Genomic DNA, 26,466 nt, shown 5'->3' on the forward strand with positions numbered 1-26,466 from the left:
CACGGGACATCTTGATGTTTGTTGACTTCCCAGACATATTAATGGCTGAATGAAGTGTTATTAGGAATCCTGTGTAGACCCACTAGAATTCTATTCATAAAGGCGAGGCCTTTTCATCCAGTGCCTTAACATCTGATATTAGAATCAAAATTGTCCACTGCAACAGATGACTTGCTAAGAATAATCCAAAATATAGGTCCAAGCACTATCAAAAGCTGATAGGGACTCATGTTACAATTCTGTTTCCACCTAATCTCCTGCAAAAAAAAAAAAAGCTTTTTAAAACTCTTTGATTCTTCTACTGATATAAATGAGAAGATGTGGCTGCATCTGGGATCATATTACTAAACTGTTTGCTGGGTAATAATAATCATCTTTGTGGGTGTCTCTAAAGTTTCCACCCCTTTGATTGAAAGTTTTAAGTATCAGATTTCCTCTCCAAAGTTCAAGTGAAGGGAGGAAAGAACTCTTAGATGTCCAGAAAAATGAATGTGATGTTACTTTCATACTTGACTGGGGATGTTATACAAAATGGCTTGAAGGACAAAAAGTAACATAACAGAGCTGGAGATTTTATGCCACAGAGCTGGAGATTTTGTGGCGCAGGCAAGGTTATTTTCTACAAAAGAGAGAAGGCTTATCATAACCCTGTTTTAAATGACAAGAAGGGAGTGAAGGAGAAGGAAAAAGACAAAAAAAACTTGAGGAAAGACCTCATAGTCAGAGGATTTAGGCATTTTGACACCACTCAAGAAGTGGCATATTCATTTCATTTTGAGAATTCATTGTTGACTCGCTTTAGGTATATCTAAGGACTACAGCTCCCCCTAGAGGAAAATCTTCAGTTGTGCACTGCTTTGTGTTCTATTCGAAGTCACAAAACCTCGGAAAAAGTGTCTTACGTTACAAAAGTACATGATACGATCGCTATTAAAAAAAGCATGAGGAATAAAGTTTAAATTAAAAGGATTTCTTTTTTTAAAAAAAGTTTGTCAAGGAGTCTCAACATAGCTAGGAATTAATCCTACTCTGAGCCTGGGGCTGCCTTGTGTTAGATTTACTCCATTTGGAGTGAATTTTTCAATTTAATGTTGCTGGAATGGTAGAAGGTAGAAGAGATTCTGGGGTTTACCGATAGGATAGCAGAAAACCTCATGTGGTTACGGTGTCAATATTACTAGAACTCTGTTTACTGCTGACTCACTTCAGCTCAGACATGTTAAATTTCCTTGAGGAAAAAAATGAAAGGCCTTGATGATAAGCAGCTCTTGCAGCTATCACACCTGAAACATCTTGTAGCTAAAGGATAAGCACAGTCAATAATGTGTATCAGAAAAGGAGGAATATGAAAAAGACCACATAGATTTCAATTGTCCACACTGGACCAGAAAGACTTCCTATGTATTTCCAGAAATCTATTCCATGGGCACTGTTGTTCTCACAGTGGGGTTCTGTTTTTTTCTTGCTTCCAAGTGGAATTAGTAGAACTGGGGTAGGGAGGGCATTTCTCTTGAGAAAACAACACAGGTTTTCTCTAACATTAATTCCCTAAAGTATTAGTGCGGTCATCCTTTCACTCAGGCTGCCCTGACTGCATTGCAGAAGAATCACAGACCTGCATCATGGGGAGTCTGGCCCAGAGAGAAGCCTGAATGTTAACATTCATAAAAGCAAATTAGTAAGAGAGAAAAGGAAGGGAGGGAGGGAGGGAGGCATAAAATCAGATTATCCATGTGAGAGAATAATTGAATTTCATGACAGAATAAAATTTAACTAGTAAATATGTCCTTCGGTCATTCAGTAAATACCAGGATCTGACTAGATGGTTCAACCTTTAGGCATGCTCCTTGGTGATTGTTAGGCTCCCTGCCCAGTTATTTTATTATGTGTGCACACACATGCACACACGCACACACGCACACATGTGCATGTGTATTAAAAGATAGTTTTGTCTTTTTCTTTTTATGGCAGCTATCCAATTTATAACCAGGCAACTTCCACAATTGCAAATACAATTATTAGTGTATGTTGCTTTGGCAAATATGTTCCATTCTGAAATGCAGCCATATAATGAGATGCAGATGAAGTCAATGGATGCTGGATATTTATAAACCAGAGCAAAAGAAGTTGTACTGGAATCTATACGCATAATGTGCCTTCTGTAAAAACAAGGAAGAATTAAGAGTTGGGAATGAAAGCAAAGCCATTCTGTCCTCTTACTTACATTCAAAAGGAAGTACATGAACATTTTTGGGGAGTCAAATAAGATCCCATATTTGGAAGGAGAGAGAAATAGAAATTATAGATAATAATTTATCTATAATAAATTATTATAGATAATATAATTCTATCACCTATCTGGTAGGTGATAGAAAATAAGGAGAGAAAGATAATAAGTAGGTAGATAGGTGATGATAAAGATAGTTAGCTAGATAGCAAGATAACTGGATGGGTGGGTGGATGGATGGATAGATGGATAAGAGATAGATAAATATAAATGATAGATAGATATGGAGAAAGAGAGAGTTGGAGAGAGAGAGAGAGAAATGAGAGGTAAAGATATAGAAATAGATGAGAGAGAGAGAGATGGAGATAGAGATATATAGATAGACAGATAAGAACTAGACATACAGAAACCTACCTGTAGTGATGAGAGAGATAATAAAGAGATAGGCAGACAAATAGAATAAAGAGATAGAGAGATATAGTTTAGTGATTTGGATTAGATAGGTGATAGATAGATCGATACAGATAGATAGATAGATAGATAGATACCGTGTTTTTCACAAAATAAGGCTGGGCCTTATTTTTTTTTGACCCCCGAAAAACCGGCTAGGCCATCTTTTCGGGGGTGACTTAATTCCCCCCCTTGCATCCTTGGGCAGGCAGCGACAGCTTGGATGTTGACCTCAGCGTTGGTGGGGCACTTCGTATCAGGAGACCTTCTGCCACCATTGCTTTCCCTTCTCCCTTGCTGCCATGGCGTTTAGAGCAACGGCTCTTTTGCTTGGCAGGCGGGCGCGCACCCGCGGCTTGCTTTCCTGGCTCTGCCCAGCCCTCACGGCTCTGGCACGGCCCTGGCGGGGTGAGTGGAGGGTCCAGCGGGGAGGTGCTCGCTGCCTTGGTGAGAGTTCCGCTGCCAGGCAGGAGGGCCTGTCTGTCAGCTGCACTGGGCGCCCCAGGTGAAGCTCTTCACGCTCTGCCTGGCACCAGGCAGGGATGGCGGCTGGGTGCTTCTCCCGGGGTGGGTCGATCCTGCGCTGCGGACCCGTGAGATTCGCCTCCCCACATGGGCTTGGGCTGCCCTCTTGGGCAGGGGAGGCTTTGTCGTACCGGTAGTAGGGTGTCATTTTTAAAAGAATTGGCTTTGCCTTCGAAGGTGAAGGGAAGCCGGCAACAGGACCGCCTGAAGCCGAGTGTCTCTGCCGGGCTCCCGTTGCAGGGGGGACCCCTGGCTGGCCACACATGGCTGCGCCAAACACCGTGGCATTGCTCTAAATGCCGTGGCAGCATGGGAAGAAGGGAAAGCAACGGTGGAGGAACGTCTCCTGACACGAAGTGCCCCACCAATGCCAAAGTCAATGGAGGCTGCACCATATCCAGATATGCAACAAAACTACATCCTAGAAGCAAGCCCCCCCGCCATTCCCCCCCATTTCGCATGTTTAATATAGGCCTTAATTTGGGAGGAGGGGCTTAATTTGATTTTATGCCAATAAAACATGCTGGGCCTTCCTATTGGTGGAGGCCGTATTGTTGGAGAAACACAGTAGATACTGATAGAAAGATAGATAGATAGATAGATAGATAGATAGATAGATAGATAGATAGATAGATAGATAGATAGATAGATTGATGGATGGATGGATAGATAGATAGATAGATAGATAGATAGATAGATAGATAGATAGATAGATAGATAGATAGATAGATAGATAGATAGATAGATAGATAGATAGATAGATAGATAGATAGATATGGATAGATAGATAGATAGATAGATAGATAGATAGATAGATAGATAGATAGATAGAGAGAGAGAGAGAGATAGATAGATAGATAGATAGATAGATAGATAGATAGATAGATAGATAGATAGATAGATAGATAGAGAGATAGATAGATAGATGGAGAGAGAGAGAGAGATGATAGATAGATAGATAGATAGATAGATAGATAGATAGATAGATAGATAGATAGATAGATAGATAGATGATAAAATCAGATTGACTAAAGTTTAAAAGCTTTAGATTTTGGGCCAGATATAAAAGTCCACTGAGACATCCAATTGCACCGATAAAAAGGTACCCAGTTGTCCCTTTAAAATGATGACATGGTGCCATCGCTTTGGCTCCTAAGGAATGTTTCCACTGGAGCCAAGGAGCACTCGTATGTTCCTAGGAATGAATGTCACACTCACATTAGATGGAAAGGTTTTCTCAGCCTCCGCTTCAGAGACCCGGGAAGATGAGAGCCAAGAAACTGCTCAGCGGCTTTAAGTGGCTACATATCAGATAACTTGAAACTCAGCTCAGTGGCATGAACAGCTGAGAAGAATACTGAAATACGTAGAGAATCCTAACTGTTAGATATCCTGAAAATATCAGGCCGTTATTCAGATATTTAATAACTCTCTGTTGTGTGTAGTGGGGGGAACAGGAACATTTGATGTAGCCTCCAAAACAAGGAAAAGAGCATGAAGAAAAGAGCCCCATGAAGGGAAATGTCATTCAGATATTGGCATTCAACTAAATCACATCCTCTGATTTGTAGCTAATTTGGCAGTTAATTCCAGGGACCTTGGAATTGGAAGTTGCTTGTAGCAAAGATCCAGGGATGAATGCCACACCACTAAATGTGTAGCAAACTGTAACTGGATTTGGATATAATAATGGGCCAAAGGGACGACAACTTACATCAGAACCATAATCCACAGCTAGGGAGGGCGGCTCAAACTCTTCAAATCCTGCTCTTCCAGACTGCCCATTGTCCCTACAGAAAGGAAAGCATACTCTCCTTTCCTTGGGGTTTCTGCTATGGGAAAGACAGGGAAATTTCCATCAGTTCTGCACCGGAACAAGGAGAATTAAATCTCAAGGCACGGCACTTCCTTTTTAAAGATATATATATTTATTGTTTCTATCTCTTTATCTCTATCTCTCTCTATCTTTATCTCTATCTCTATCTCTATCTATCTATCTATCTATCTAATAAGAGGCAGTAGAAACTAAATTCGGAAACGGAAAGAGAAATAATGAAAGAGAGAATAGAAAGTGCAAGAGAAATCATGGCGCTTTCTGATGGAAATCCCGGGTGAAAAATGAATGCCATTAACTAACATGCACACATAGGCATACACAGGGATTCTTTTATTTTATTTTTTTAATAAAGCTCACAAAAGTGAATATAAATGTTTGGTTTAATGGATAGGGACATGGTGCGTACTGTGTGATTGTGATTGTGTATGGGTGCAGCCTGCATTGTGAATTTACAGGCCAGTTTGACCTCCCAGTAACACCTCTCCTCATCCCCTAAAGAAGGAAGGATGGAAAGATGGATGGATGGAAGGAAGGAAGGAAGGAAGGAAGGAAGGAAGGAAGGAAGGAAGGAAGGAAGGAAGTGTTCCCATCCTCCCCCTACGAGCCAAACAAAGACCTTTGCCTTTGTCCAGAGCTTACCTGGGGAAGAATATACATATACATATATAGAGAGAGCAGAGTTTCTCAACCTTGGCCATTTTAAAGATGTGTGGACTGCAGCTCTGTACAGGCTGGGGAATTCTAGGAGTTGAAGTCCTCACATCTTAAAGTGGCCAAGTTTGGCTGGAAGGTGAGTCATGGCAACTGAATGTCATTTCTTTTTGGTTTGAAACGTTTCACTGCTTATCCAAAAAGCTTCTTCAGTCTGAGTAAGTTTGTTAGGGGGGACCCCATATGTGTTCTCCTGGGTGATTTCATTTCTCAACTAATCTGGACAGGCTCATTAGGTGAATAGATAGAGAATCTAGAACTGTTCCGCCTGTCGTCCGATCTAAGCAGAGTACACAAAATTGTCTGCTATAACATCTTGCCTGTCCACAACTTCTTCAACCTCAATCACAATAATACACGGGAAAACTACCAATACAAACTCAAGGTAAACCACTCCAAACTCGATTGCAGAAAATACAACTTCAATAACAGAGTGGTCAGCGCCTGGAACACTCTACCGACTCTGTTGTTACAGCCTCAAACCCTTACAACTTCAACGTCAGTCTGTCTACCGTGGACCTCACCCCATTTCTAAGAGGTCCTTAAAGGGGGCGTGCATAAGTGCACCAGCATGCCTACGGTCCCTGTCTTACTGTCCCCATTGATCTGTATTTATTCCCTTGTTCTTGTTTATGTTCATACTTATACTTGTCATTCTGTACATGTTTGACCAATAAATACAAGAACAAGAAAAGAAAAGAAAAGAAAAAAGAATCATTAAGAGTCCTCCTAAGTGGGTCTTAAGTGTGTCCTCCTTGGTGAGCCTGTGATGTGATCTTGATATTCCTGGGGACTGATGCAAAAGTAGCATATAAAATAGGGACAAGTTGTGTCTGAGGCTACACCTCTGTTGAGGGAAGGATTTTCCATTTTGGCATTAAAAAAATTATTTCACTCCTCTCTCAAACCATCACATAGTCAAAAAGAAAAGATGTCCAGTTGCCATTACTCAACTTCCAGACAATGGATGACTGGATGACTGAGAATATTTATCAACATATTGTCAAGGTTGAGGAAACACTGCTGTCCAGAGTGGATAGATCTGACCCAGCCAGGATCCCTTTTGCTTATGGTGCCTTTTTCACGGGTGACAAACATTTGGATGTAAGCATTGGGTAGTGGCCAGAAAGTTAACTTTCACAAAGAACCCAAACCACAATATGCATTCAACTATAGGCAGATCTCCCATACTCCATAACTGACAATGAGTCCTGTGGATTTTGATGGGATTGGGTTTTTTTGTAAAAGAAGTGTCAAAATTGCCTTAATAACTGCTCCATCAGAGACACGTACCTGTTTATATCCAACACATGCACTCCATATTTGCTTTCGATGGTATACTTCCCGGGCTCACTTGCAGGAGTAATCAATTCTTCATTTTTGTACCTGAGAAGCAAAACCAAAAAACACAAAATCAAAAGCTCGCAGCTTATGCTGAAAAGCAAATTGCAATGTAATTCAGGCAAAATTGATGGCACTCTATTGTTTGACAGGAAAGACACTCGCTGTTGGCTTCATTTTTGATGACTATCAACATAAATAGAAATAGCATTAGAAAACTATTGCAGAAACAAGCAAGAATATCAAAATCACCATGAGTCTTCGGCATGTCTTGGGATGTGATCTGTTATATAACTTGACATCTCCACAACAAAAGGTGGCACTTTGAAAAGCCATTAAGTTAACTTCTGTCTTGAAGACCTACTAGGAAAGCTGTGCCCCAGGAACCTGAGCGGGAGGAAGCTAACATTTCCATAAATTGGGAAGTAGCTCAATTATAACTTCCCAAAGCAGTGTTTCAAAACCCAAACTAGTTTTACATTAGTTTACACTAAGCCAGAAGTAAATTAGATCAGCTACCAAACATGATTGACACTGTGGGATTTTATCAGGAGCTATGCAAAGGTTATACACAGAGGTCCCCTTGAGGTACCCTGAGATTATATTTACAGTTTTATTCTTGCTGCATACACCCATAGTTTCAGTCGAATGTCATTTTCTCTATTGAGTTTCAAGCTTTTATATTTTCATATCCTAATGAAGAAGCATTATCAAAATCACTTTGAGACTTAATGATAGATTGAAGAATTATTCAACTTTGTCCAGAAGGGCATATAGCACTCTGCCCCCTGATATTTTCTCAATGAACATCTCAGCGTGCAACCCATTTCAAGCTCTAAATTCTCCAATCAATGCCTTCAAGACTAAAGTCGGAAGCTTCTGTGTCATTCATGTTAAGTCAACGGCATCTCTCCAGAATGTCTTTGAGGATTATAAAGGATTCTTAAACATAGCCAATATAAAAGTGACATTTAATAGCTGGGTTATTACATGAATAACACTTAGCACCATCTTGAGATTCCTGGAAAGAGTCAAAGGCTTACCATTGTACAACAGGGGTGGGAAATCCTTGGACAGTACAATAAAGCCTGACGGACATCCTTTCCCACACAGTATGAGATCTCAGCCGCACTAAAAATTCCGGAGCTCGGATGATGCTTTCTTCAGCCACATACCTTTCCAAGGCCATTTTCTCCTCTACCTGTAAAGCAATGGTGGGGAAATCACTCACTAACCTGGAAAGAGCCCTTCAGTTCATGTATTAAGCTAAGTTATAATTTTAAAGCATTTTTAAAAAAAATTTAGAAAAATCTATAGCCCACATGTTCATGTTTTTTTTTAATAATCCCTGTGGACATAACTCAACTAAGATGTGTTATTTTATTAACCAAAATTAATTCATTTAATTCAAACCATCACTAAATAAATAGTTAGAATATTAATAAATGCATTTAAAACCTCATTCTACAGACCCTGGAAAGGATTCCAGAAAGAATCAAGCCATGGTGTCAGTTAACCTGAGTTGTGAATGACAGGTGTGAATTTGGGCCAACTTCCACTGTTGTCATAATGAGGTTGGCTTGATTCATTTTGCCTTGACGTTATGCTAGCAACAATGTTTTGTAAATTATGGAATACAACAGGGGTCTCCAAACTTAGCAACTTTAAGACTCGTGGACTTCTAATCCCAGAATTCTCCAGCCATCATGGCTGGCTGGGGAATTCTGGGAGTAGAAGTCCACAAGGCTTAAAGTTGCCAAATTTGGAGGCCTTGGAATATAGTATAACATGCCAATCCAGCCCTTGTGACTTATTCAACAAACCATGGTTCAAATAAATGATGGCTTAACATGAGTTATGAACCCCAGTGGTTCAGCCTGTTCTGGTAGGAAAGCAAGTATTGGTGGAGATTGTTTTCTGCTAATAGAAAGGAATTGAAAATAAGGTACCATCCTCTGTATGGCAACTTTATCCAATTGTTCTCTAGCAAGGAGTCGGGCTATTCGAAGCTCATCCTCTAAAGCAGCCAAACTCTTGACGTATCGGATCCTCCTCTGCTCACTCCAGTGCAAAGACTTTTGCTCCTGACTCCTGCAAGATCCGAGGGAAAACTAATTAGGTTTCACCCAGTATCAAACTGATCATACTGTTACCAAAGTACCGCAGGAGGTCAGGGAAAGTTATGAAAGTTATCCCTTTGACAGTATTAAGTTGGACAAACTGAAACCTGGTGTAGTGGTGAAGGCGCTGGCTTAGAAACCAGGGGACTTGGGAGTTCTAATCCCACCTTAGCAATGAAAGCCTGGCCACTTTCTGTCTCATCCCAACCCACTTCACAGGGTTGTTCTTGTGGGGGAAATAGGAAAAGAAAGGAGTATCAAGTAAATCCACCACCCTGAGTTATTTACAAAAATAATAAAGGTGGGATCAAATTCTAATAAATAAACTCCATAGAAGTGACTGAGAACTTTGCAAGCTCTCTTTAATTATAAGTAAGTTGTACCTTTCCTCTAAGATGCATCCATGTACATCCCATTTTATCCCCCCAAAATCCCTTGTGGGTGGTTACTGTGATCAAGATCATACGGTAAACAAGGAAACATCCAATGAGGACATAGTATTGTCCAGATTTAACCTAATGCTCTAAAAACATCAGACTATCTTGACATTCTTTGGTGGAGAATCCACTATCACAGGGAAGGAATTCATCAAAAAAGCAGGAAAGTCCCTAGTCTTTGAAGAAAGATGCTTTGTGGTGTCTTCACAGAGAGTTTTACACAAAGCAGCTTCCCAGGCAACAGTTCCTCCTGTCTCCCACTCTTCCATCTTACTTGACATCGAAACACCTATGTTAGCCAGCCTTCCTCTGCTTTACATAACAACAAATATGCAGCAAAGACATTCGAATTAGTATTGCCATAGAATAGACTGGGGCAAATTTAGGTAACACTAAATGGATTGGGATAACATCACGTCTCTACAATACACTTCTTTCCAATGGAATAAAGTACAGGTCCAGCATCTCTTTTGTGATTCTGGGAGCGTGTTGGAGGTAGGGGTTAAATATATTTAAGGGGAGAAGATGGTATATCTATTTTACCCCCAAAGCTTTTTAACTTCATTCCAAAGCTGATTATCCCAATAATGTCATGATGTCACTGGCTGCATCATGACATCACTGACTATGGGAGAAAGAAAAGGGAGGCAGGAAAAAGAAAGAGAAAAAAAGAGGAAGGAAGGAAGGAAGGAAGGAAGGAAGGAAGGAAGGAAGGAAGGAAGGAAGGAAGGAAGGAAGGAAGGAAGGAAGGAAGGAAGGAAGGAAGGAAGGAAGGGGATCTTGGTCCATCTCTAAAGAAGCAAAAGCAATAAGAAGAACATTTAGACACCTACATAAATAACTTGGAATTGCTTCAAGCACTAGAGGGATATTTTAAGTACTAAAAATACCATTTCAGATTTCTCAAATAGCAAGACACGATTCAGATATCTGAATAAATAGCCCAGCCTATCCAACTCATTTCTGAGCCATACCCTGTGTGCCTGTATGTTTAACCTTCTCTAAAATAAATATGAATTTAAATGAGCAAAAGGCTGACAGGAAAATATTTTCAACCCTGTTACCTTTTCTGCATAGTTAGTTATGAAGCGTATTTGAAGAGCTGATGCTACCATACTGTTATAGCAGAGCTGCTATAAAAGATTGATGGCAGACATGCTAATATGGTTTGTCAGTGTGGTGGTCAGATAAGTCTCTCTCTCTTACTCTCTCTCTCTCTCACACACACACACACATACACACACACACATCCCACTTTCTCCTCTAGGGCATTCCTAATGTGAATGCCAACACTCTTTTTTTCCCAGGAACCACCCTACTAGTGGTACCGAGGCAGTATGAGACCTAAACAGGGAAGTCTTCCTTGTCATGAGAGCCATTTTGCCTCATGAGGAATCCCAGGTGATTTTTTTTACATTCTGGACCCAGTTCCTCATGGAAGACCAAATCACTAACTATAGATTGGTCACTTGAACCAAGGTCATCATTCACCTTCCTTGCAGAAGTAAGACTGCCAAGAGGAAACATGAGGATCCTCAACTGACCTGCAGAGGAATGGGATGCAGATATTGCCATAACTTTACTTTTCATAACACAGTGGGAGCAGGTCACTGATATATTTGCTGTACGGAATGTCAGTGGGCACACAGCCATTCACACAAATAGGAGTAGAGTTGCCCTGAGGACATCTCCTGGCTTCAACTGAGAGATCACCTTAAACCTCCCAAGTGATTAAGAGAGAACAATTCTCAAGGTATGTTTTTCAATCCTTCAGCATTTAGGTAGAACTTTGCCTGTTTGCTTTAAACCGAAAAGCTGACTTGTGTTTAAACCAATTTTAAAGCCTATTTCTAGCATGGGAACATATCAGGTGTGAGATTTAAGAGACACCCAATGCTTTGGAATTCTAGATCTAATAAGTTAATGAAGAACTTGCTATGCTGCAAGTGTACAGCTGCATGTTGACAGCTCTCCCCAGAGCTCTGAGGATTTGAAAACTATCAAGATAATTAGTTTTCTTTCTTTTTTGAAGGCCTTTGGGAGTTAGAGCAAGAGGGCCCTAAACAGTTTTTATAACAATGTTCCAAGTAACATTTAGGATTATACCTGGGACTCCATGCCTGTGAAGCTATGGAGATAAGCATCACTCCCCATGAACGTTAGAAGAAATCAAAAAAGTTGCTGTCCAAGATCTAGCTGAGTATTCCTACTCAACGTGTCAAAGTGATCTTTGCTTTTTCAGCAACTCTGAAAAAAATCTCTCTATTCTTTCTTTTTCCTGATGTCCCTCCCAATGGATTTCTCCTTTATATGGACCAATTGCTACTCCTCTTCTTTTTCACCCACCTTTGCTAGATCTAAGCATGTCAATCAAGGACATTTTCTCCACATGCCAGTTTCCTAAATTGCATAGTCAATCAGTAGAGAAATGTTTGGTCCTGGATATCTTTATGGTTATAGCTAAAGAAAGTTTTACCTTTCCTGGTATTCCTGTGAGGCCACTTCCTGTGAGGCCACTTCAGATGCTGTATGGAGCTTCCGGGCACAAAGTACGCATGTTGTTTTGCCTAGGCTGGATGATGTTTGGTAGGCCTGTCTAGAAGCAGCCCTTCAAAATGCAGAATAATACTTCTAGTAGCGGTGATCATAATAACAATGGCAGCAACACATTGAACATGTTTAAACTTTCTATAACTTTCGAGGCAAAGAAAAAAACTGACCGCTGACGAATTTGTATACATCACCTATTCTTACATTTCACATCTGCCTTTGCCTAGCTTTTAAGTAGGAGAAGATAATCTAATAGGATGTTTTATTCTGGGATGGTTAATTCTGATTCTAATATAGACCATACTTCCCTGCTAAGAGGAACTAGGGTTCTGTCAAAGATTCAAATGGGAACAGAATACAGTGATACTTTGGTACTCAACTGTTTTGAAACACATTGAATGTGGTACTCAATGCATTTTCACATGAAAATTTTGTCCCAGTACTCATCATTTGTTGCACAAGCTGGAACTTGTCAGTGTAGGCTGCCTTGTGACTCATTACATTATTCCTTATGGGAAAAAAAGTTTGGTACTCAACATTTTTGGTACTTATCACACCTCACAGAACCAATGAATGATGAGTACTAAGGTACCACTGTAAGGAAAATTCATGAACATTCAGAATAATTTATCAATAAATTCACTATATTAAAAACAATAAATTTAATATCTCTTACAGATATGGTGAAAATGTCAAAGTTTGTGTTCTACAAAAAAAAAAAACAATTTTCATTTTCTCTATTCTATTTGCTAAAATAATTCCTTGTTATACATAAAAGAAAAAAGCCGATAATCCCTTGCAAAATGATGGACAGACTGAAAATAGGAGCTGATCCTTTTCAAAATATGCCTGCAGGACCATCTTGAAACTTTGTTAAAAAAACATGTTGCATTGTTCTTATAACAGCTCTTCATCACTCTGGTCCCAATACCAGCATACACATTTCCTAATGTCATCCATCCATAATAAGGCAAAAAGTAGAAATCTTCAACTACAGTTTTTATAGTCATTTCTTAGAGATGTTGTAATGGACTATGTCCTTCTACATCTATTATTATTATTATTATTATTATTATTATTATTATTATTATTATTATCCACAAGTGTATTGTAATCCTGACAATACTATGAATTGTTGAGTAAATCTATGAACCCTACCCTGGATCTTCATTCAAATGAACTCTTAAAACCTGGTATTCCCCCAGGGTTAGGGTTAGGGTAAAGATTGGGTGGTGGGTCCTTGGTGAGAATGTTGTGAATTGAGACAGTGTTGGCATTACTGTTTTTACTATTTGTTTTTACTATTCTTATTAACTTGCTTTCAAGATTGTATGCCACTCAGAGTCATAACAGAAAGAGGGTTACAATTGAACCTTACACATGTGATAAGTAAATAAATTGATTGGACACTTCCAAGACTAAACTAGCCCACAATTTTCAGTTGCATCCTGCTATACCTTTGGAAAGTCAATTTCAATGCTCCCACAAAAGATATCAGAACAAGAGACCAATTGTAGATCCCTATGTAATAATACCATAATGTTTGTTATGATTCACTTTGATTAATTGTATATATCAAAAGGTATGCAGATGTGAATTACTTTCATGTAGGAACAACAATGATGCTCCTTACCTCCTTGCTGAATATTCCTGGAGCATCTGTCTAGTATCACGGCTGCGATAAGACAGATCAAAATGCTTGTGCGATTTTTGGTAGAACGGTACTCTCTTAGATGACATGATTGTATCTGCTACTGTTCACTATTCCTGTAAATTAAAAACATTTCAATTTGATCAGAACTTTCTGGCCACTTCATCACATTCTTCAAACTGAAATGGACTATGTAAAAACATTCATTGTTGAATGCCAGTGGCTGCAGCAATTAAAATAACAAAATATGCCATCAAAATATATTGGATTAAATGTTTCATTTCACTTTTTAGGAGATGAGCATTTCAATCCTAAGAATGCTTATAAATCCATCAATCAAGCTGCTGCTCAACTCACATAGCATAATATCAATGTCTTAGGTCCAATGCACTTCATTTCACCATTTAATCCAGTGGTGGGATTCAATTTTTTTTACTACCGGTTCTGTGGGCATGGCTTGGTGGGCATGACAGGGGAAGGATACTGCAAAATCTCCAGTCAGAGATGGTATTTGCTGGTTCTCCGAACTACTCAAAATTTCCACTGCCGGTTCTCCAGAACTGGTCAGAACCTGCTGAATACCACCTCTGATTTAATCATGTAATAGTTACCATCCCCAAAATTTGGCCTAGGAATTTAAATCCACAGTCAAAAATCACTCTGTACATGTTTCATGCTTTTGTCCACAATTAATTTCCACATAGAAACTATATAACTTTTCCAAATTATAGAACTGAAATCATATTTACAGTTGCATAAGATTTATTCCTTACCATTTTTGAAGCAGCATGGTTTGCTATATAACTATTTTATTTTAGTCTAATTATACTAATATTACTAGACACCACTCAGTTATTTTCCCTACAAAACATGGCCTCTATATCTTATACTTCACTTAAACAATTTCTCATTTAGTTATGGTCATCATACAATAACCATCATATCTTTCTGTAGTCACTGTAAAAATGAAATGATGTATCATCAACATCATTTTATCATTTTTATTTTCCTGTTTGATTTTTTAATGGATTTGATGGGATAACTAAAATTCATTTCACCCCTTTACTTATACCCATGAACCTTCAAAAGGTTTTTCATGTGTGCAAATACACAGTCCTTCAGTAATTGCTGTTTTGCTTTATTCTACCAAGAGGTACAATATTTAAAGTGCATCTACAACTCTTTCTCCTACTGGATGCAGGAATTAGGGAGATTGGCTAGATGGGATCCATAACCAGTGGCTAGAAAACATGGCACATTTGTGGGGTTCTTGGTGCTCTCTGAGTTTGGTTATTTTCTTATAGACCTTTCATTACCAAACTAGATAATATCATCAGTGAAAATGATCATCATCATCATCATAAGTGCACTGATGAAGTTGCTACTTGGGTAATGAAACATCTGCAAGAAAATAACCAAGCTCAAAGAGGACTCACAGTTCAACCTACAAATATTCTCATCGATTGATACATGGCAGATCCCTTAAAACAGGGGTCCCCAACCTTGGCAACTTTAAGGCTTGTGGACTTCAACTCCCAGAGTCCCTCAGCCAGCAAAGCTGTCTGAGGAACTCTGGCAGTTGAAGTGCACAAGCCTTAAAATTGCCAAGGTTGGAGACCCCTGCCTTAAAAGATTTTTCTTCCAAAACCTCCCTATAATCTATCATTTGTTTCATGGGCAGGTAAAATATTTTATAAAGCAAAATCTTTTGATTTATAGATCTAGATATGTCTTCTCAATATAACTTTAAAAAGTTAAATATTTCACATATTCTGCTCCCCTCTCTGACAACCTTTCCTACTTACAGTACATCTAATCTGGATTAAGATGATGAGCCCTGTCTTCTGGAATGCTTGTAAAATATTTGCTTGGCTTGTTTTAAATATTCTATAACTCAACTCCATCATTGTCATCATTAGCATCAAGCATGACTGGATGTGATCATGTCTAAGATGGGTGGAAGGAACTTTACTGTTTTATGTTGATGACAGACATTCACTGAATTAGACGTAAATTAATTCCCAAGCATTAGAAGAATTCACTTTGCTAGCATGAGTCCTATTTCTGTAGAGTCAAATCCAATGTTGCATACTTACTTTCATACTGTATGTATATGTGTGTGTGTGTAGATAGATATAGATAGATAGATAGATAGATAGATAGATAGATAGATAGATAGATAGATAGATAGATATAGATATATGTACTACGGGAAGATTAAGAATGTGGTATTATCGCCAAATCCCAGATAACAGAAGGAATGCCTCAAATCTATAGCAAAATATGTGTTATTTAACTTACTGTTAATGTATATTTACTTCCCCAAAGACAGAAAGGCACCTGAGGATTATTCTGCTTCAAGTAATACACTTACATGGCCAGATTTGAGTACCAGCTAGCTTGAATTAGAAAAAGGGGTACCATTTGCCATTATCTCAAGCAGGGAACAACTTGGATCTGGGCTATTATAATGGTATGAGAGAACAGCCTTGGGAGACAGGAGGAAGAATCACAGCCTAGACAAACTCTGAAAGAATGGTGGGGATGGAAGAAATACCTCAGAAGGGACCCTTCCTAGTTTTCTAACTAGGTAAGCGAGGGAGAATGTACTTTCAGACTTGCAAGGTTCTGTTACTCCAAGTACTAAAAATAATATTTGTACTCATGGTTGGTGCTTCTTTTCTGGACTTCTTGTCTGAAGAAGGGTCTCCTGCTTGAGCAGGAGATTGGATTATAAGACTCCCAAGGTCCCTTCCAATTCTGTTATTCAGGACTTCTTCAAGAGCTGCTATTCCAGCTCTGATGGCAGATGAGATCAAGGATGATGACATAAGCAGTATTGCATATCAAAACACAAGCCACACCTCTTTGCTATTTGCAGACTGGTGTGGCCTACATCTCCCAAAAATATAGAAGCTGGGATGAGACTCTGCTTACTTTATGCCAGCAAAAGCAGTGTGAACCTGCAAATGCCACCACACTGTCCAGATTTAACCTGTACATTTCATTGAACAACAAACTGCTTTGCCCCCTGTCCTAAATGGTTAGACTTTACTGCCACAAGCAGCATGGCATACATTACATTCTGCACTTACAGGTGATCAAGTTACGGTGCTTTTCCATAGGTCAGCTTCTACAAGGATATTGGAGCTGGATCGTGTTCACACTAAAAATTAAGACTCAGGCCCTTTGATAGAATGTAATAATTGACTTCCTCTTTATGAAAGACAAAAGGCTCATTTTATTTCCAAGCAATACGAGATCATTATAGATGGTTCCCTTGGGGAAAAGAGAGGTTTCTCTGAATCTTCTACAAACCACCAGCTAAAGGAGGCAATGATATAGAATGTCCATACCCTTGATTCATATAAAGTTTGAGAGACAAACTCTATGTAAGCCTCCATAACTACATACATTTATCCAGGCATTACCTAATTTGGAAAAAGGTAAGGAATTACTATCTAAATATTGAAACTTTTCATTCTAGAAGAAGTGTGGAACTGGTGTATTGATGTTCATAGTCATATCTAAAAATACAGTCTTGAAGAAAACGTCATGCAGACAAAGGACTGTGTTATGCAGTCAATATTAATCTAGGAAATATATCTAGAAATATTTCAAATACAGATAGTTATTGGTTTAAAGCTGGTTGCTTAGTTCAAAGTTACAATGGACCTCCCATGGGTACTTACCCTGGTTCTGAAATTCTGATGGCCAGACACTATCTGTGGTCACATAACCTCATGTCAGACACTCAACAACCAACACATAATTATGGCCGTTGGCAGCATCCCACAGTCATGTGACCACGTTTTAGGATGCTTTTGCTAAAAACTGGCATTTACTTCTAGAATGTTGGCAAAACCAGCCCATAGTGAACCATTGGTTGGCTCAATGACTGCAGCATTTGTTTTGGCAGCCATCTTAGGTCATAGAATTGGGACAAATCGGTGACTAGTTTTAAAACCATCAAAACTTATGGCCATCATGCACAGGGTCCATTACAGTCATAAGTCAAGTACTACCTGTGTCTTTAAATCCAGCTGCATTAATTGCATGGAATGCTCTAGTTGCCATACCACAATCCAAAGATGAAAGTGGTGTTAAAATGCAGAGTGTAACATGCTACAATGTTCACCAACTTTACCTGCAGGCATTTTCCCTTGAAACAGTTCAGGTTGACAATTATCAAGGGAGAGAAAAGTTCAGCAATTGTAGATACAAACCAAGAATCCATGTTTGGTATTCCTCAGGAGAGTTCCTTTTCTGCACTATAGTCAAATGAAGTCTGTTGTGATGCTAGACTTTCTGTCTTCAAGCAATGAATCTCACTAGCTATGACCAAAAATTGCCATAGGCAAGTTACTCTTCCTACTGCAAGGAAAAGATGAGTAGCTGATAGCCAGTTGGTACTCTCGGATCATGTCTGAAAGGACCAATTATGTAGGGCCAAAATGACTCAGTTTCAGGGGCAGTTGAAACACATCAATTTTTCACTAAGCCCAAATTCATTAAGCCCAAACCTTGATAAAACAAATGAGATATTTAAAAAAATGCAGGCCCATTGTGCATTGTGACCACTTGGTTCACTTAAGCTGAAAAAAAAATGGGAGAAAAAACATAGTTTTTGGGTTTTTTTTTTAAAAGTGCTATGACAGTGAAAACTTATGAAATTATAATAAATCAAATCTAGATCTTTATCACTAGAGGCCATCAAGGCAGAGATCCTATAGAATTTAGAAGTCCATATTTTGAATGAATTAAAACCTAAAGAATGATTGTTAAACTTTCAAATGGTGAAAACTGTTGAGAACAAAACCTTCTTTCAAAAGAAAAACAGTACACAGGAAATCCATGGGACCATTTTATAAAACAGCTTCTCTTGGACAGATGCCAAGGCTTGAATCCTACCAAAAACGTATTAATTAATTCCTGTGCAACTGTTTTATTGTTTTGGGTTGTTTTTTTTTCTTCAAAATCAGTGGATTAGCTTCATCAAATTTTGAGATAAATTTAGATGGCTTGACACTTCAGCTTCTGGTAGGAATTTCTTTCACCAGTTCCAGTTTGAAGCAACTAACAAGAAGCTATTTCTTTCTCTCTAAGCAAACTGCAAGGAACATTTTATTTTTAGATAGTATATAAAGAGGAAAGTGGGGGGGAACTGTAACTGTAGAGTGTAGGTGGAAGAATGAACCTGCACTTGTCTGTTTCATTCATTGAAAATTTGTACATGTCTATCATATACACTGTATATACATGCAAAATTGCTGTTCCATGCAGACTGCACAAGCAAATATGCATGCATATGTATCTATATACCATTACAGGCAGGGGTGGGATTCTACCAGTTCAGACCAGTTCTATAGAACCTGTTGTTACGATTCTGTGCAGTTCAGAGAACCGGCAAATCACATCACTGGCTGGCCCCTCCCCTCCCCTCCTGTCAGATTTCTGGTTTCTAGATAATCTAAATCACTGTTGCCTCCACCCAGGAGGCTTCCCTGAGGACCAGTCAGGGGTGGTATTCAAGGGGTTGGGGGTGGGGGAGAAGTGGCCTGAGAGCAGAGCTGAACTTTCCTTAGGACTGAAGCTTCTATTTTTGGTGCAGACTCAGGCAGTAGATTGCAGAAAGGTAGATCTCTGAGTGAATCTGTGATTCTGCAAGCAACTCAATCTGCTGTGCCTGATTTTGGGTAAAAGTTGCTCTCTCTCTCTCTCTCTCTCTCTCTCTCTCTCTCTCTCTCTCTCTATATATATATATATATATATATATATATATATATATATATATATATAAAAATCAATATTTACATAAATATACCATATTTACATATAAGCCACACCCACCCAGTCACATGACCACCAAGCCACACACACACACAAGGAATTGGACACACAAGGAATTTCTCTTGGTGTAAATACTCTCAGTATAAAGAAAAGATACATTAGTTAAGAATCAAGAATCATAACGTACAACACTTAATGAGAGTCATAGGATACAATCAACAATCAAATCATACTAGGAAACAGTCAATATAAATCGTAAGGATACAAGCGACAAAGTTACAGTCCTACAATCACAAGTGGGAGGGGATGGGTGATAAGGAGTGATGAGAAGATTAACAGTAATAGTAATGCAGACTTTGTAAATAGTTGAACAGTGTTGAGGGAATTATTTGTTTAGCAGAGTGATGGCTTTCAGGAAAAAACTGTTCTTGTGTCTAGTTGTTCTGTGTGCAGTGCTCTATAGCATCGTTTTGAGGGAAGGAGTTTAAACAGTTTATGTCCGGTATGTGAGGGGTCTGTAAATATTTTCACAGACCTGTGCAGTATACAGGTCCTCGAATGAAGGCAGGTGGGTAGTAATTGTTTTTCCTGTAGTCCTAATTATCTTCTGAAGTCTGTGTCTGTCCTGTTGGGTTGCAAAACCAAAGCAGACAGTTATAGAGGTGCAGATGATAGACTCAATAATTGCTCTGTAGAACTGTATCAGCAGCTCCTTGAGCAGTTTGAGCTTTCTGAGTTGGCACAGAAAGAACATCCTTTGTTGTGCTTTTTTGATTACATTTTTGATGTTAGGTGTCCATTTTAGGTCATGTGATATAGTAGAACCTTGAAATTTGAAGGTCTCTACTGTTGATACTGTGTTGTCTAGCATTGTAAGAGGTGGTAGTATGGGAGGTTTCTTCTAAAGTCTACCACCATTTCTACGGTTTTGAGTGTGTTCAGTTCCAGATTGTTCCAGTTACACCATGAAGCAAGTTGTATAACTTCCTGTCTGTATGCAGATTCATCGTTGTCTCGAATGAGACCAATCACTGTTGTGTCATCAGCAAACTTCGGTATTTTAACAGATGGATTGTTTGAGATGCAGTCATTGGTATACAGGGAGAAGAGAAGTGGAGATAGCACACAGCCTTGGTGGGCTGGGGTGGGCTGTGCTGATTGTACAGGTATTGGATGCGATTCCGCCTAGCTTCACCTGCTGCTTCTTGTCTGTTAGGAAGCTTATGATCCACTTACAAGTGTGTTCAGGTACCGCTAGTTGGTTTAATTTACTTAGAAGAGTGTCTGGAATGATGGTATTGAATGCTGAACTGAAGTCTACAAAGAGGACCCTTGCGTAGGTATTTGGAGATTCAAGGTGTTGCAGAGCCATGTTAACAGCATCATCTGTCAGTCTATTTGCTCGGTATGCAAACTGCATGGGATCTAACAGCGGATCTGTGATGGTTTTCAGGTGGGGCAGCACAAGCCTTTCAAAGATTTTCATAACTACAGATGTTAGAGCAACTGGTTTATTTATCAACCACAATTAAGCCCAATTTTTTTTTGTTGCTAAGTGAGACATTTGTTAAGTTAGTTTTGTCCCATTTTACGACCCTTCTTGCCAAACTTGTTAAGTGAAACACTGCGGTTGTTAGGTTAGTAACACGGTTTTTAAAGAAAATCTGGCTTCCCCATTGACTTTGCTTATCAGAAGGTCACAAAAGGTGATCACATGATCTCAGGACCTTGCAAGAGTCATAAATATGAGTCAGTTGCCAAGCGTCTGAATTTTGATCACATGACCATGGGGAATGGTCATAAGTCACTTTTCTCAGTGCCATTGTAACTTTGAACTATCACTAAATGAACTGTTGTAAGTCAAACACTACCTATATACAAAAATGTGGAATAAAGAAATAGAAAATAGTCTTTGCCTTTTTTTCCCACTCAAATGGACATTCTAAGACAATCTCAAACAGTTAGATCACATATAAATGAACAGGAAAAATGTGCCATGCGTACAACATGTTTTCTGGTAAAAGAGATGAGATTAAATACTCATTGATTTTGTGCATTCACACATACCTAGGGAGCAAGACAGACTTGTTATTTTTCAGTAGATAAAAACTGAATCAAAGAGGGAATTCAATCCCTTTACCATGAACCTGGACTCTTGCAATGCACATTACACGGGGTTAGCCTTGAAAAGTAGCCAGAAACTTCCGCTGGTACAGAATGTGATCCCGGGGGTAATTTTGTGCTACCAAAGAAAACCTCTGCTGTGCAAGCTACATTGGGTGCCAGTTTGCTTCCGAGTCCAATTCAAGGTGATGCTTATGTCCTTTAAAGCTCTGCGTGGCATGGGGCCAGGTTAGCTACAAAACCGTCTTCATTTCTACCACCCAGTCAGGCAGGGAAGTTATGTTGCGGACCCCATCAATTAAAGAACTCCAATGGCAGGGCCCAGGAAGACAAATTTCTCTGCCATTTACCCTGCCTTGTGGAATATTCTCCCCTCCCCTCGGAGGTGAGGCAGCCCTCTACAGAAAAGTATGAAAACATGATTCTGTGGCTCACATGTTGAGCCCAGAGGAACACACCACTGTCGGGGTGGTTAGCAGCCTTGAAAATCCTCCCTTCACTTTTCTGAACCAATTTTAACATTGTTTTTTAATTATCCTTGCCTCTTTTTAAATCTTAACTTTTGCATACTGTTGTGGAGCGGCGGAGGAACGAGGCTGAGCCAGAGTGAAACGTAAAAGGCTTTATTGCTATGAATAAAGGGTTGCCGCGTCTGCCTCCTAACTAGGCAGGTTAGCTGGCGGCAACGGGGCTGGCACTGCTCGACAGCCGCCTTTTATAGCTGGCTGTCAAACGGTGCCAGCCAATGGGAGCGGCTGGTGCTCCCGCTCAAACAGCGGACCTGGTTGGGGACTCCAACCAGTCCCAAAGACATAACACATACTCTTTTTAAGTTTTAACATTTTATTTTATACCACCCAGAGTGAGTATGTGAGGCGGATGGGCATTCCAACATGATAAATTTGTGATAAATGAATAAGGTGATAAATAAATGAGTCCTTGGTGCTCCCTGAGCTTGGTTCAGAGGTGGCATTCAGCAGGTTCTGACCAGTTCTGGAGAACTGGTAGTGGAAATTTTGAGTAGTTCTTGGAGAACCGGTAGTGGAAAATTTGAGTAGTTCAGAGACCCGGTAGTAGAAATTTTGAGTAGTTCAGAGAACCGGTAGTGGAAATTTTGAGTAGTTCAGAAAACCGGTAGTGGAAAATTTGAGTAGTTCAGAGAACCAGTAGTGGAAATTTTGAGTTGTTCGAAATAACACCTCTGACTGGCCCCACCCCTGTCTATTCTCTACCTCCTGAGTCCCAGCTGATTGGCTGGGTCTTCTTTTGTTGCCCTGCACAGGAGAACGGAGCTGGAAAGCAGGTTAGTGGGGTGGAGAGAGAATGGGAATTTTACAGTATCCTTTCCCTGCCATGCCCAGCATGCCACACCCACCAAGCCAAGCCACACCCATAGAACTGGTAGTAAAAAATTTTGAATCCCACCACTGGCTTGGTTGTTTTCTTGCAGACATTTCATTATCCTGTGCTAGCACTGGTGGTGTTACCTAATTCGGTAATGAAACATCTGCAGGTAAACAGTCAAACTCAGAGAGCACCAAGGACCCCACAGTTCAACACTGAGCTACACATATTCTCCTTTACTGATAAACAAAAAAAACCTTTTGGATTCACAAAGTAGCCAGGAAGATGATTGATAGGAACACTGGAAACATAGTGTGGCTCATAGTCTCACTATTCATTGGCAGGCTCCTAATCAAACCCTCCTCCTAACTCTACCGGCTATGTAGAACAGGACAGGATGGTTCCCTACTACAATTTGGGGTTCACAGGGTGCAGATTTTTGATTGTTCCTGTTTTTAAAATGATCACCTATTCCACCCAACACACTGGCCCTGATAAATGATTGGATACATTGGGCTGAATTATAATGTATTTTTATTTATTAAATGCATTGACTTACCACAGGGTAAGTCTAATGAAGATGAAAAGCTTACTGTCTCACGTAAAAGAATACGGCGGATTGAAGTTGTCACTGTGACACAATAATCATGCAAGTCAGGTATACCTATCATTGCCTCCAACTTATGGATAGAGTCACTTTTTTAAAAATCACATCTATAGGAAAAAGTTATGCAGCTGCCCTTTCATCACATCCTGGGAATTTCGTTTAAGAATTATGATGAATGGATAGACACCTTTAGAATGCTACCACTAAACTTAAACATGCTGACAAAAGGCAATATTATTCTACCATACTCATAGGTTTTAATTAGTCCTGGAGCTAGGCTACCCGGCAACATAATTTAGATTCAGCTGAAAACACAACCCATCCAATCCCATGTATAAAAATAGGTTTAAAGCCCACAGCAGTCCAAGATGCAGATCCCAAATGCACTCTGAATAGTCTGCATCCTTTTGGTTAGACACTAAAGGATGTGTTAATCAAAGGAAGTCACTGCCACACATCCCCAATTTATGCTAGTCCTCACGAGGAAGGGTTTTTTTCATAGGCTCCTTTGCCTTTTTTTCACGTAATTCCGTCTGCAGCAAGCATCGTTTAAGAAGCAAAAAAAAAAAAAATCAATTTCTTCCACCCATCAGGAGTCCAAGATTCTTTTTTTTTCTTTTTTCAGAAAATACAAAACCATATCATGGAGTGAAGGCTAGAAAGCATCAACAATCAGAAATCCATCTTTTCAAAAAGAAGACTTCAAATGCAACGAAGGAAGAATCGAGAGGTTTCTATGGGATATGGTTGTGAGTTTCAATAAGTTTCATTTGTTACTTGAAAAGGATTCCTAGATTCATTCAAATGAAAACTTTTTATGATTTCACTAGGTTTCTAACTTTGGCCTTAACAGGTCTGTAGATGGAATGAAGTGGTGCCAAATCACTCAATAAAACACAATGCTTTTCCATGATACAAAGAAATAGTTTCTCCTTGCTTGCTTCACTGACAGATCTCGAGTTCAAGACTCTCCCCAGAAATCTGCCTATTAAACTCCTGATGGATTCTTGGGTAGCAGCTCTAAAGCTCCTCACACCCTATTGGCTTTAATTAAGCCCCTCAATAGATACACACCCATTATGTTATTGTTGGTTTTTGTTGCGATTGTTTTTCTATCTCTGCCCTTAAATTAATAAAGTCACTCAATGAAGAAACAAAAAAAAAAGCAGTTTAGACAACCTGTGTTTCCTTCTCATTGGGACCACGATATATTATAAATGTATAATATATATAAATAGATTTTTCTAGAAAAGAAAGACTTACTTACTTAATTAGATGTCAAGACTGCAGAGCTGAGTGGAAGGCAGTCTGGCTCAGCTCTGGGCAAGGGAAAACAAAAATAATGTCTAAAGGAAAGCTGCTGCCCCTTTCCTCCCATTTATGGGTAGCTATTAATCTATATATAGAACCGATTGAAGAGCTCTCACAAACCAGAGATGGGTCTTTTAAGCAATAAACTATGACTTAGGTAAGTGGGGATGTGCTCATTTCCCACCTTTGGGGAAGCCTTTGTTAGAGTGAATAGAACTTCCTATCTGTGCATTTTGTTGATATACAGAAAATGTTGGCAATCAGCCTGGTATATATATAAAATATTATATATACATATGTATGTATGTATGTATGTATATCATCTCAGCGAAAATATTTCACAATTGTACATATCAAATAGTTGGGGCGGCTCTGATAATGGTGAAAAAGACCAACTCCAGTCATTAAGTTTTGAAAATCTGATTAGTGTGGAGCCAGGATTTCTCTTGCCCTCGGAGTTGTAAGCTGATCCTCCCCGAAGTCTCTTTAAGAGCTGCTTGGATTATAAAAAAAACATTCTTGCCATATGTTAAGTCACATCATCTAGGTTTCTTTAAAAAAAACTGTGTGAACACAGGGAGAGATCAAGCCTTCCCAAGAGATCACTGCTCAGCTCTAGCTTCCGTCAGAGATGCCAGGCCTTCACTACTGCTAGCTTGACAAAGCACACTTTTTTCCCCGGTTAAATCCAGCTGCTGTCAAAACATCTATCTGTATCTGAGGAAGATGAAAGAGGAAAGCACAGAATGAGAAAAAGGCACATATGAGAATTTGGGTGAGCTAGTGACCGCAGATACATTAGCGATAATATTGTAAGCCGCCCAGGTTTACCATGCGGTAAGATGGGCGGCTAATACATTTTGCAAATAAATCAAAAATTAAAATAATGGAACAAACCATCTTCAATACTTCCAGTCTCGTAGTTCCAGTGGAGTGTTAAATGCAGGCATAAAGCGGGGATGCGAAGCATGTGGCCCTGCTGATGTTGTAAAGAAGGCATCCTAGCATCCCTCATCCTTGGTCATATTGTTTGGGACATGTGGAATCCACATTGTGGATATAACAGCTAAACATCATTTGGAAGCCAGCATTGCATTGTGACTTAAAACCCAAACCCTAAATATACATTTAAAAAGAAATGGAATTATAGTACAGTCAGATACCCATATATACAGTAGACAGAATCAAGTAGTCCTTGACTTACAGCAATTCATTTAGTGACCGTTTGATGTTACAATGGAACTTATGACTGTTTTTTACATTTACGACCATTGTAGCATCCCCAATAGTCATGTGATTAAAATTCAGCCACTTGGCAACTGACTCATATTTATGATGGTTGCAGTGTCAAGCAAACTCGATGGGGAAGCTAGATTTATTTAATAACAGTATTTACTAACTTAACAACTGCAGTGATTCGCTTAACAACTGTGGGAAGAAA

At 39.4% G+C, this 26,466-nt stretch overlaps 1 protein-coding gene across 2 annotated transcripts in view; it reads right to left on the minus strand.

The window, feature by feature from the left end:
- The window catches only part of MYOM2 (myomesin 2), an 82,808-nt gene extending 57,736 nt beyond the window's left edge, over positions 1–25,072 (minus strand). Inside the window, exons 1-6 of one of the 2 annotated variants that reach the window (XM_087916417.1) lie at positions 24,982–25,072; positions 13,832–13,965; positions 12,125–12,256; positions 9,041–9,182; positions 8,135–8,292; positions 7,044–7,136 (exon numbers count right to left, since the gene is read on the minus strand). In XM_087916417.1, coding sequence (XP_087772543.1) covers positions 7,044–7,136; positions 8,135–8,292; positions 9,041–9,182; positions 12,125–12,256; positions 13,832–13,938 — 632 coding nt within the window. In that variant the 5' untranslated portion in view covers positions 13,939–13,965; positions 24,982–25,072. Of the gene's footprint in view, positions 1–7,043; positions 7,137–8,134; positions 8,293–9,040; positions 9,183–12,124; positions 12,257–13,831; positions 13,966–24,977 lie in introns of both variants that reach the window. The other variant, XM_087916422.1, reaches the window with a different exon arrangement.
- Positions 25,073–26,466: the final 1,394 nt, after the last annotated feature.

This window comes from Pseudonaja textilis, chromosome 1 (genome assembly GCF_049901715.1).
Source record: "Pseudonaja textilis isolate UNSWEBS1 chromosome 1, rPseTex1.2, whole genome shotgun sequence".
NCBI lineage: Eukaryota > Metazoa > Chordata > Lepidosauria > Squamata > Elapidae > Pseudonaja > Pseudonaja textilis.